At 46.4% G+C, this 13,069-nt stretch overlaps 1 protein-coding gene across 2 annotated transcripts in view; it reads right to left on the bottom strand.

The window, feature by feature from the left end:
• The window catches only part of SUFU (SUFU negative regulator of hedgehog signaling), a 106,134-nt gene that overhangs the window by 42,407 nt on the left and 50,658 nt on the right, over window positions 1-13,069 (bottom strand). For both annotated transcript variants that reach the window (XM_074159050.1, XM_074159051.1), the window contains exon 4: window positions 2,045-2,187. In XM_074159050.1, coding sequence (XP_074015151.1) covers window positions 2,045-2,187 — 143 coding nt within the window. The remainder of the gene's footprint in view (window positions 1-2,044; window positions 2,188-13,069) is intronic.

The following is a 13,069-nucleotide window of genomic DNA, read 5'->3' as shown; positions in this document are numbered from 1 at the left end:
AACCATCAACGTCAGCACATACCCAGCCCTGCAGACCCCACCTCCCCTGCCCCTCGCAGAGCTCACTTTCTCAGGACCCAGCCCTTGAAGATTCACTGCATTCCCAGGCTGAATCTCCCTCAACTCAGGACACCCCTCCCTGGGCCTTCACTCACTAATTACTTACAAACAGCAAGACTCTAAACAGGAAATTATTTTTGTCTTCATTCTTTTCATTTTGCAATCATTTATCCTCCATGGGTCAAAATAAATCTATGACAACAAGCATCAAAAAGGGGAAAAACAAGTCAGCCATGTGTGTTGTGGAAGATTAGAGGCCAAGAGCTTCAGGATGCAACAAGTTGACTGTCACAGAATCACGGAATGATATGGGGTTGGAAGGGACCTCTGAAGATCATCTAGTCCAACCCCCCTGCCAAAGCAGGGCCACCCACAGCAGGTCCCACAGGAACATGTCCAGGCGGGGTTTGAATGTCTCCAGACACAGAGACTCCACCACCTCTCTGGGCAGCCTCTTCCAGGGCTCTGCCACCCTCACAGGAAAGAAGTTCCTCCTCAGGTTTAGATGGAACTTCTCATGTTCAAGTTTGTTCCCGTTCCCTCTTGTCCTGTCCCTGGGCACCACTGAAAAAAGACTGGCCCCTTCCTCCTGACACCCACCCTTTAAGTATTTATAGGTGTTGATCAGATCCCCCCTCAGCCTTTTCTTCTCCAGACTAAACAGACCCAAGTCCCTCAGCCTTTCCTCATCAGAGAGATGCTCCAGGTCCCTCATCATCTTTGTAGCCCTCTGCTGTCCCCTCTCCAGCAGTTCCCTGTCCTTCTTGAACTGGGGAGCTCAGAATTGGACCCAGTGCTCCAGATGGGGCCTCACTAGCAGAGGGGGAGGATGACCTTTGATCCAGGCCAGCTGGACACTAAAGAAGAGATGCCGGCTAATGCAGCACTAGCTGGGGTGTCAGTCAGGAATCACCCTCCTTAGTTTGGCTCTCTGTCTCTCCTTCCAGGTCCCACAACTCACCTTTCACTGATTAATCCCACTCTGATCTCTTTCTTATTGGTAAAACACAGACTTTTGGGCACCTCAGAAGATTCAGGAAGGCCTTTGCCCTTGCACAGCAGGTGCCTTGTGCAGGTCCGTGGTAACGGAGCTCACCCCTACACGGTGCAACTACAGCCAAGGACAAAGGGGAGCAACTTCAAGCTTAAATTGTAAGATACAGACTCTTGCATTTTTCCACAGGACGGAAGCTTTTCCACCGAGTGGGGAGAAATCAGCAGTTGGCATAAACTACACCAGCTCATCCACTAAGATTAATAACTCCATACACAATTTAAAAATATCCAAAGCAGCTCATATCTAAGAGACATCACTGAAAAGGACTTTGGGAAAGCAAGCAAACCTGTTTGGCCAAGGTGAGCTCCCCTCACTGAACAGTAGGATTAAATCGCAAAGGAGTTTTCAAATGTTTCTTTTGCAAAGCAAACCTGATCCCTTCTTAAACAGTAGATCAACACAGGAAAACTCACTTAGCCTTCAAAGAATCTTTGTGTCGATGCTGCAAGCTACGTTTCTGCCCTTAAAGAATGCTAAAGCAACTCTGAGTCCTGCTCCAAACTCTTACTTTCCTGGAACTCAAACCAGTGGATCACTTAGCAATACTACCATAGAATTAACTTCAATTTAGCACTACATTACCTTGTGAAAGTGTTTCTCTCAGCTTTTTTCCCTATATTCATGTTTGAAATTTCAGAGCAGTAACATAATATTCAACTCCAGGTCTGTTTCGGGGTGGAAAGCGTCTCTCCATCAGATAGACCTCTATCTTGAGAGCCAAGTGTGCCATTGCTCAATCCTGGTAAAACGCTTAATGAATACCTCCAGAGTAACAACTCAAAGATGAGATCCACAGTAATCAAGTAAGGAAGAAAGGTGGAAGACAGGATAATAAGCATTTGACTTAGCAAAGCTAAATGAAAAGTAATATTAGCCACGTTCCATGCCCAGGAGGTGACAGTCAGAGCCACCATTGCTGGGTCATACCTGTAGGAAAGTAACGACCCCAAAAGGAGTCTGCACCGGCTGCATCTGAGGGTCTTCTGTCAGTAACATATGCTGGATTCTAGACTCACTGTTGTCCAAAGGGCTGTGCCACGATACATGGTCACCGCTGCAGAAGGTGTTTTCTGCAAGGAAGAGAAGAAAGAAATATTTAATCCGTAAAGTCTGCTAGTATATCCTTTCTGTTAGCATCTGCTCCTGACCGCTGTCAGACTGGGACCTCTGGTCTGGAGCAGGCCAGTCGCTGGTGGCTATTGACAGTGACTACCTCCAGCCAGCTCCACTGAGTCTCCCAGTCAGCTGAAGCACCTGAAGCAGGAAAGGAGTCTCATTGAGCCATCTGAATTCAGCCACTGACTTTAAAATCGCCCACTCTTGAGTCCTGGGCCAAAAAAAAATGGCGTCTTGCTTTTATATTAATCCCAACACAGGAATATCAACAAATAAAATTAGCTCATCTCTCATTAGTCTCATTTTGTGAGAGGGTGCAGAGTCAGCAGGCCATACTGGATGCCTATGGAACGGCGATTAATTCTTAATTTGCAGCTCTGATTGGCCACAGAGAAAAGATTCTGAAATGTGAATTAAACACAAATAATACTCCGCTATATCTAATAAAAATCCACAGTCTGCTGCCCCACTTGTGATGGTCTATGCCAAAGTCACTTTCTCTCTCAATTGTCTGGTGGCTCTGGTGCAGAATTATAATAAATATGTTCCTTCTTTCCCAAACAATGAAAAACCAGTAGGCTATAAATTTCTCTCTATGTCAGAATAGACTGCATCAAAACAAAGAGCCAGTAATTATCCTTCCTTCTTCAGGACTGTAAGCATTCCTTTCTTTTCCTCCTCTCCTACTTAGAAAGACAAAACCCCCAGATAATCCCGTGTTCCACAGCTGGTGCACGCCAGAAAGCAGATCAGAACCCATCCGTATGTTGCTGCCCCATCACAGGAAAGGCTAATGCTAGCTTTCTGAGCGAGCTAGGAGTAAAATAACCAACCACGACCATTTTCACACAAATTAAAGCATGCTCCATTTGCACACAGTTCCTACACCATGCGTGCAATAAAGTGCCTGGCCAACTGCCTTGTCTGCAGCTCCTGTGCTTGTCCCACTCCAGGTAGAGCTTTTATAGCACGTACAAATAAACGGCCTGGGAGCCACAGTGCGCCCTTTGAGATAGGTGCAGTGCCCCAGGGATGAAGCGAGTACCCTCTGCCTGATTCCAAAGTCAGAGGCAAGCACAGTGCCCCTCTCACTGGCCAAGCTCACTGATGAAGGCAGCCTGGGCTGCTGTCCTCCCCAGGGTCTCTCCCAAAGCCACGCTTACAGGAGAGAGGGAAGGGAGGCCTTGCCCACTGGAGGAGGACGAGGACTTCCACTGCAGACTGGAAAATGTTAGCGGTTGCTTGAGTTGCTGTCTGCGGAGACTGGAGCATCTCTTATGATACAGAGCAGGATCCAAGTCAGAGCAGTGTTCTCCTCTGCCCTGCAGCTACCAGCAGACGTGGTCCTGGATCTTCACCAAACCTTCCCACATCACCTTCCCAACACACGTCAGTAGGACACCTCTAAGATAACTATCTCCAGGGTTCATCTGAGAATCCTTGAACACAGCAGCTTCTGCAGCGGCAAGAGAGACAGACACAGCATTTTCCAGTACTTGCAGCTTTGTCCCCAGCCACGTTAAACAACGGACACCGAGGAACGGGGCGCTCGGACACCACTCGCCGTGCATCGGCAGCACCACGACCGCGTGCACGTTCCCTCGGGCAGCAGCAAGCGCAGGATGCTCAGGGGGGAGCCATCAGCAGCAGGCAGGTAAACTAAGGAGAGTTATCTCGCAGTTGCTGTGGTTAAAAATCTCCAGAGACATCCCACTGATGAGCTAGTAACTCCTGCTCACCCATTCCTGAGTCTAGTGCAGGGCGCCCTGGGCAACTCGCAGTTTCTCCACCAGGTGTCCCCATTGGTGTGTATTTGAACACATTATATATGGTTTTTTTTTTTCAGATGAAATTTCTTGGGACAGATCATTTGATTAAGAATTAAAATGAACTCCAAAGTCCATAGGAACTTGGCCCGAAAAACAAGGCGTGTAACAGAAGGGTTGTGATAAGTAAGGGAATATTTTTCTTAGTTAAAATTAGGAAAGAAAGAAAACATAGCAAATGGGAGCTGCTTGAAAGAAAGAGCTTATCGTTATGTACGCTAAATTACACGCTTTCAGCTCTGCGACTGAAAGGAGCGGTTCAGATATTACTTTACTTTTAGAGTTGGGGAAATATAAGCAGACAGAAATGAAAAGCACGATTTTTTCTATTTTTATTTTTCTTTTAGTATCAAAACCGGATTAAAGAAAAAGCACTTAGAATGTTGCAAAGGATCTTGTGATATTTTCCAGGTTAACCAAAATGTCGCTGATTAATTTTTTTTTTAAACGATAAAAGCCTCTCGGTCACAGTTTTCAGGAATGAAACAAAGCCACAAAGGGCTTATTCTTGGGCCCTGTCTTTATACCACAACATTTTGCCCATCAAATGCTCACACAATTCTATGCTGATCGATCGCTGGGTCTCGCTGCTGGTGTTGCTTCTCCTGGGAAAGCCCAGCCCGTTTAGAGCAGGTTTTCAAATGCAAATGTCTCTGCTGGAAACCCACCTGTTTATGTCCATGTGAACACTGAACACTTAGAAAGTCTCCCTCTCCCTTGCACGCACCCCAACACCACAAAATTCACACTTGACTACTCAATTAAATCACTAAAAAAATATTCTGCAAATCAAATGGAACCGAATTAAAACTTGTAAGAGTGCAAAAATTCAGAATTACAGCCTGAAAATCAGCTCTTTGCTGCACTTGTAACCCACATGGAAGGGAAGATCAGCTCTTGTGAATTGCGGGACCCATGGCCACAGAAACTAAGACATTTCAGAAACAAAAGACTAGATAACCAGTTTCTGTTGCCTCATGCTGGAAACAGGGACAAGCATCCTCCCTTCCCACCTTTCCCACTCGTGTCTTCAAAAAAACGACAATCAAAAATCTTTCTAAGCATTTCAGTTTTAAACAATGCTTTAGCCAGAAAATTCTAAAGTTTTTATAAATGCTTCTTCCAAAGTAAATTTATAACTAAAACCTGGGCATTCACACACATTAGCTCATAAAACATCCAGATAAATCCTCAAAGTCATCACAGCACAGATGGATGTAAAGAGTCTCCTGTGGTTTTTGCACCATTCTACCATTTGCAGTGCTGTCAATAACACACTTTGTAGAACCTGTCCTTCATCCATAAACATGTACAATGTGTTTCCCACAAGTACATTCCAATTTCCATAAAACCAGGACATGAGTAGGCACAGGATACGTGCTCACCTCAGGTACACAAGGAGCACAAACACCTTATAAAGAATCACAGAATGATACAGGGTTGGAAGGGACCTCTGGAGATCATCTAGTCCAACCCCCTGCCAAAGCAGGGCCACCCAGAGCAGGTCCCACAGGAACGTGTCCAGGTGGGGTTTGAATGTCTCCAGAGATGGAGACTCCACCACCTCTCTGGGCAGCCTCTTCCAGGGCTCTGCCACCCTCACAGGAAAGAAGTTCCTCCTCAGGTTTAGATGGAACTTCTCATGTTCAAGTTTGTGCCTGTTCCCTCTTGTCCTGTCCCTGGGCACCACTGAAAAAAGACTGGCCCCATCCTCCTGACACCCACCCTTGAAGTATTTATAGGTGTTGATCAGATCCCCCCTCAGCCTTTTCTTCTCCAGACTAAACAGACCCAAGTCCCTCAGCCTTTCCTCATCAGAGAGATGCTCCAGGCCCCTCATCATCTTTGTAGCCCTCTGCTGTCCCCTCTCCAGCAGTTCCCTGTCCTTCTTGAACTGGGGAGCCCAGAACTGGACACGGTGCTCCAGATGGGGCCTCCCCAGGGCAGAGCAGAGGGGGAGGATGACCTCCCTCAGAACAACACACTTCAGTCAGATGTGCCTAAAGACAGCTCCTTTTGTTCCCAAAAATGCATCCCCATATCTCCCACACCATGTGGACTAATCGGAGAAGCAGCCGTCTCCAAACTTGTTTCCGAGATCTCTGTTTCACACTGCTGCGAACCAAGGACGGGACTAGGACCTTCAGTGATAACGATGCCAACATTCCCGGTTTTATAGCCATACCTCCCAGTACACATTTTGATGCCTACTGCAGGTATCAAATGAGACACCTACTCTCAGAACTGGAACCTACTTGTTTCAGTAGGTTCCATACTAAATACTTGAGAATACAGACATGAAAATAGATATTAATATACATGTAAAAGGAACATTGTATGTAAAAATAAGAGATTACAGGAAGAAGTTTATGTCCATGGAGCACTGACCCAGTCTGACAGGACTCACTGCCACAAGTATCTAGTTTTAGGCCAAAACACGACTCCTCTTTCAGATAAGGACAGAACATTCCTTTGCAAATTATCTCAGTTTAGTAAACCTGAAAGTTTACAGCCTCAGCAGCAAAGCTGGTTCTACAAGGATCCCATCACGACACTGATGCTGTCCCGATCTCTTGTAGATTTGGGAACAGCCTCTGCTTTATCTATGTCCATTTAGAGCAACCATTGATCCAACACTTTTCACTCTTGACAAGCTCTGCTACAACAACACTTTTGACCAGCTGCAACGCCGTGCATATTAGCACACTGTGGACACGTTTCTTACTGGTTCTGAGGAGGGACTGAAGCACAATAGATGTTACAGAAGTCCTTTCACACTGTATGTCTTAATGAGACAAATAACATTTGCATCCGGAATCAAGGAAAAGGTGAGATTTTTCCGCGGTAGCTGTGAAAAATCACAGGCTGCTACTCAACACCCATTCACCTTCTCTACCATTTCCAGAGGGCAACGTGCAGTCTGCCAGGACTTGTTGCTGCTGCAAAGACTTCTGCCTTACAGAACTTCAGTGTGGCCTGACTCCACAGCAAAGCAACCAAGAGATGTGACACGTCCAGGGAAACCAGTTTACATAACGGGAGGATTCTGATGTGTTCTTCTAATAAATAGCAAGCCTCAAATGGGTGGCCAGTTGGTGTGTTCCCATGTTCAGGACTAAGCCTGGAGAAGAATTCTATGAACGTGGGAAACAAGGATGCTCTTTTCTCTGTGGGTCTGCATGTTGTGGATGGATTCATCATTGCCATGGAGGAAGAATCACTGAATCACAGAATGATATGGGGTTGGAAGGGACCTCTGGAGATCATCTAGCCCAACCCCCTGCCAAAGCAGGGCCACCCAGAGCAGGTTGCACAGGAACGTGTCCAGGCAGGTTTTGAATGTCTCCAGAGACGGAGACTCCACCACCTCTCTGGGCAGCCTCTTCCAGGGCTCTGCCACCCTCACAGGAAAGAAGTTCCTCCTCATGTTTAGGTGGAACTTCTTATGTTCAAAGAAGCTCTGCCTAAAGCTGTTACCACAGCTATGGCATGCACAGGAAGACCCCATCTACATTCACTTGTGTCTAAGATTGAGAGTAACACATCTCCACTCTTCACGCAGAGGGCACAGTTACCATTTTTACTCACCTGCTCATTTTTCCAATCTTTTAAGAACCAAGTCTCTCCAAGAGCGTTACCTCTGTTAAGTGTGCTTGACATTGGCCGACAGGTTCAAACACCATTAGGGTAGGACAGGCCTGTATCAGGAACAGCATGGTGAGTAGGACTTGGGAGGTGATGGTCCCCCTGGACTGGGCACTGGTGAGGCCCCACCTCAAGGGCTGGGTCCAGTTTTGGGCCCCTCACCACAAAAAAGACATTGAGGGGCTGGAGCGGGTCCAGAGAAGGGCAACGGAGCTGGTGAGGGCTCTGGAGAATAAGTCTGATGAGGAGAGGCTGAGGGAGCTGGGGGGGTTCAGCCTGGAGAAAAGGAGGCTGAGGGGAGACCTTCTCGCTCTCTACAACTCCCTGAAAGGAGGCTGTAGCCAGGGGGGGTCGGTCTCTGCTCCCAAGGAACAGGTGATAGGACAAGAGGAAATGGCCTCAAGTTGTACCAGGGGAGGTTCAGATTGGAGATTAGGAACAATTTTTCCATGGAAAGGGTTGTTAAGCCTTGGAATGGGCTGCCCAGGGAAAGGGTTGAGGCACCATCCCTGGAGGGATTGAAAAGCCGGGTTGCCATAGTGCTTAGAGACATGGGTTAGTGATGGTTTTTATCAGGGGTTAGGTTGATGGTTGGACTAGGTGATCTGAAAGGTCCCTTCCAACCCAGACAATGCTATGATTGTATGACAGTCAGTCTTCTAGGCAGAAGAACAGCGTGACTGCATAAGCCTCGTCTCCTTAGATGCATATGGAAAAAACAATAGTTACCAGAAAAAGTTACCAGGACCTCACCAGGGAATTGTCAATGCGTAGGAGAGATGGCAAAGTACAGCAATGGTCTAGGCATCAACAGGAGGAATTAAACAGCAAAGGAACTGAAAGAAGGTATGTTAAAAAATTAAATCCAAATGATTTTAGTGTATGGCTAAATCAGCAAATCCTCAGGAGCAAAGTAAGGCTCTGATTTACTGCGTATGAGCTGATTCGCGGGAACTGCTGTTGAATACTTCTGCCTCACAGTAACCCTGAGGTGGTTACACGTTCCCTCCACGGAATGAAGAGTGGAGCTACCTGACGTGCCTCGGGACGAACACATATCCTTCAGCAGTTACCACGGGAGCGCTGGAGGTGGTGTAAATACACAGGGCTGCTTACAGTAACCTCTCGGACCACCTTCCCTGCTTGGAAGGAGCACTTACAGGACTTAAACCTAACGCAGCAAGGTGATCCATCCTCACATGAAAGCTGTTCTTTTCCTGCAAGTTTCTGTTTTAACAAAAACGATTGGTTTTTTTTTATTTTATTTTTTTTTCTGGGAGGGAATGCTGATTCAATGCAATCAAAGTGCTTCATAGGGAGGTATTGATTTCATAAGCACTCAACAAGGAAATCATTAAAACATTTCATTTCAAACTTACTATTTCATGTCATAATTTATAATAGCAAACCTGAAGCCTCTCTCCAGCTCCAAAGAAATGCCAAGTCTCTAAATTTCCCATAGACCAGCTCTTGTACCATTCTAATATGCAAAAGCAGCATCTCTAAGACAGTTATACCAGATCACTCTGCTAAGCTTCCCATATTTTGAAGTCTTTAAAAATGTCATTATCCATTTTCTTTTACAGCCCACATAAAGCAGGTGAGGTTCCTCCGTGCAGCAACGGTCATAACTCAGCTGCTCCGTCTCTCCTAACTTTACTATCCAACTGCTCTATAATAAGAACTGGGGAAATAACTCAGAGGGAACCATTCCACCGTGGACTAGTAAATTTTCTTGGTGTAACACTGCTCACGTATTTTCTTGGAGTGAATTCCCCCCCCCCCCCCCCTTTAATTTGACTAAATATAGCTGACGCCTAAAGAAATAAAACCAAGTCATATTCTTGGCCTCAAGATGTTTTATAAACAGTGTGATGCATACAATCTACGCCCAAGAGGTGTTACCTACCTCCAGAGAGAAACAGATTACTTCCCCACTGTATTTTCAATTTCTTTTTCTTTTTTAAACCTGCCAGTTTCACACGTATGGGATCCTGCTTGCCCCTTGAATAGCCGCAGGGAGTAAGCTGAAAAGGATGGGAAACCAAGACAAGTACTAGGATCTAAGAGAGCTCCATCCAAAGGGTGGCTCCAGGCTGAATCTGGCTGAGGGAACATCTCCTGTGAGCTCGCTACCCTGCACCCAGAGCAGATGGGAAATAGCTGTTTGGGCATCTGGGAGTCAAGTATCTTCTCTGGCACGCACACAGGGGGCTGTATGCAGGAAAACAGGGAGTCGATGCTGTTCCATCAGCAAGGAGACAGTAAGGGAACTCAAAGCGTATCTCCTGTCCGTGCACAGCCTGGCACACAGTCCCCCCCATTGCAGTTCAGACTGCATCACCCTGGTTCATCCAAAGGCCAGAAACTTCCCCTTTCCGACATGGTCACACCTTGCAATTCTTCAGATAGATTTTTCAAATTAGGAGAACACATTTTGTAGCCTGACCGCTCCTCTGTATTTCTTCTAAGACACCGCCTCCCTCGAAATGCCAGATAAAATCTGCACCAGAGGGGCTAAACGGTTCAGACTAATCGGTCTGACAAGTCCATCTGGGCAGTGTGTTGCACGTTATGAGCTGGTGCTGCACAGAGAGGGAGAAGCCCCAAGTGCATTAACTACTAAGTGTGCTTGGCTTTTGGAAAAGCAGCCGCTCTGCTGCGTTCACATCCTTCAAAAGTAAGTTTCTGTGTTCCTCTCTTGTTCCTGTGGAAAGCCAGGCCATCGCTACATGGTCACTTTGTTCTGGGATACGTGCAAGATGATGCTGAAAGAAACAATCCTGCTTGTGCCCCAGAGAGAGCAGCCACTACGTGGATCACCCCCTCCAGCCAGGAACGTTGCCTGGCTGTGCTAGCGCTAGTGTGCTTGGCACTTCTCTTCCTGAGACCATGACCATGAGCCAGCAATGGGCACTCATGGCCAAGAAGGCCAATGGCATCCTGGGGGGCATCAGGAAGAGTGTGACCAGCAGGTCTAGGGAGGTCATCCTCTCCCTCTGCTCTGCCCTGGGGAGGCCCCATCTGGAGCACTGGGTCCAGTTCTGGGCTGCCCAGTTCAAGAAGGACAGGGGACTGCTGGAGAGGGTACAGCAGAGGACTACAAAGATGATGAGGGGCCTGGAGCATCTCTCTGATGAGCAAAGGCTGAGGGACTTGGGTCTTTTTAGTCTGGAGAAGAGAAGGCTGAGGGGGGATCTGATCAACGGCTATGAATACTTAAAGGGTGGGTGTCAGGAGGATGGGGCCAGTCTTTTTTCAGTGGTGCCCAGGGACAGGACAAGAGGGAACAGGCACAAACTTGAACATAAGAAGCTCCATCTAAACCTGAGAAGGAACTTCTTTCCTGTGAGGGTGGCAGAGCCCTGGAAGAGGCTGCCCAGAGAGGTGGTGGAGTCTCCGTCTCTGGAGACATTCCAAACCCTCCTGGACACGTTCCTGTGGGACCTGCTGTGGGTGGCCCTGCTTTGGCAGGGGGTTGGACTAGATGATCTCCAGAGGTCCCTTCCAACCCCATATCATTCTGTGATTCTCTGATTCTGTGATTCTCTGCTACCTTGGTCTAAAAAAACCAGATCACTGGGGATGCTGGCACACAAACAAGATGACCACATCCCTCACACGAGCCAGACCTATGCTATCCGCATCACTCAGCGGCTTGAAAACTGGCTGCTCTAAGGGGTACAAACCTGCATTTTGTATCCGGCTGCGAGATCTCGGCTAAACGGCAGGCAGCGAGTCGCAGACGTCAGAGAAATTCTGCATTTGAGGGCAAAGCAAAGAAGGATTTTGACTCCATGACTTACGGGTGCAGGAATGTTCAAAAGGCCCCCGGTGAGTTCCTGACCAGCACGACAGCGATGCAGCCAGACGTTTAAATTGAATGCAGCTTATCCCATACTTACAGGAACAATGTAATTTATTGCATTGCTATTACCCCATGCGTGGTCTCTCTATAATTTATTATATAAACGTATTTTCTCCCGCATATCCAGTATGGCTTTGTTAAAAAGAAAAAAAAAGGTAATCTGGCAATCTGTCACAAATAAGATTTGATGCTGCTTTTCAGTACCATTTTGCAGACTGAACAGCTAGAATTAATAGAGAGAAATTAAGGGCAGACGCAGAGTCCAACACTAAAATATATTAGCTATATTTTTCATCAGAGCTACTGAATATATTTCTAACTCGCTCAATAATGGATATAAGCACGCATGCAAAGATGTAACTATAACAAACCGATACAGAAGCTAAACATGAAAATTGTGTCTAAAAACCTCCAAGTAATACTGTTACTGCAACTCATTACACAGATGCAAATTAAAAAAAAACCCAACAGAGTATAAAGAAAAAGACTTCATTCAGACTCATTTGCCAGCCACATTAAATTAAGATAATCTAGGGATAATCAAATTAATGCTAAATTCAGTCTGTCTGCTTAGTTTCCTAACTTACAAAGGACATGGATTGGTAAAGGGGAAAAACAATTGTGGTATAATCTGTGGGGCCCGCTGGCAGTTAGTTTATAATTTAATTTTCAACTCAAGCTGAACGTCTTTTAAGAACATAACAAGTAGAATCTAAGCCATGATATATTTGCATTACATTAAGAAAAAGCTTTTCCTCCCTGTTTTTCTTTTTTTCAGTTCGGTTTTGCTGCCCTTTATCTCCTGTCTGGGAAACAGGAACTGCCCCAGCCCGGGCACTCCAAAGAGGCACAAATTCACACGGTGCTGCTGCCTGCTGCAGACACACAGCACAGACAAGATGCCTTAGCGAGAATTAAATCCCTGGAGTACAATTAAACAATAGCTCCACTGCGGGGATTCAAATTGGGCTTTTAGAAACAAGGGGCCTCGGCAAAAGGTTCTTTAAAAAAAAAAAAAAAAAAAAAAAAGTGGGGAAAAACCCCAGATTATCAATACTGTAAGGACTGCTTGACCTCTGAGGTTTGACAGCAGCTTCAGAAAACAGAAGTGTGCTGCAGAATTTTTTTAAAAAAATTGATCTGCAGGTTGAAAATAGAAAGTTGATTACTGCAAAGCTCCAGGTTGTTAAGTCTGGAAAATTAATGCACCTCTCCACAGAGCCCCATCAATTTATGCAAGCATGTATAAACTTATTTGAACATTTAGGTCTCCTGGACCAAAAGCACGATGAAGAGGCTCCGATGCCTCCCCAGGGTACACCACCAGCAGGAAAACGTGATTCCTCGCTCCTCTGTGCCCCACTTGGAGCCCTCACTCACCCCTGCTGGCAGTGGGATGGTGGGAAACATGTCTCGCTGCACTGCAGCTTCCACTGATAGAGCTGCAAATGCTGCTTTTCTTACCACGACGTAAATCCCAGGCACCTGGATGCCTTA

The sequence above is a fragment of the Numenius arquata genome, chromosome 15, assembly GCF_964106895.1.
Source record: "Numenius arquata chromosome 15, bNumArq3.hap1.1, whole genome shotgun sequence".
NCBI classification, from domain to species: domain Eukaryota; kingdom Metazoa; phylum Chordata; class Aves; order Charadriiformes; family Scolopacidae; genus Numenius; species Numenius arquata.
This window is presented reverse-complemented; position numbering and strand designations above follow the sequence as displayed.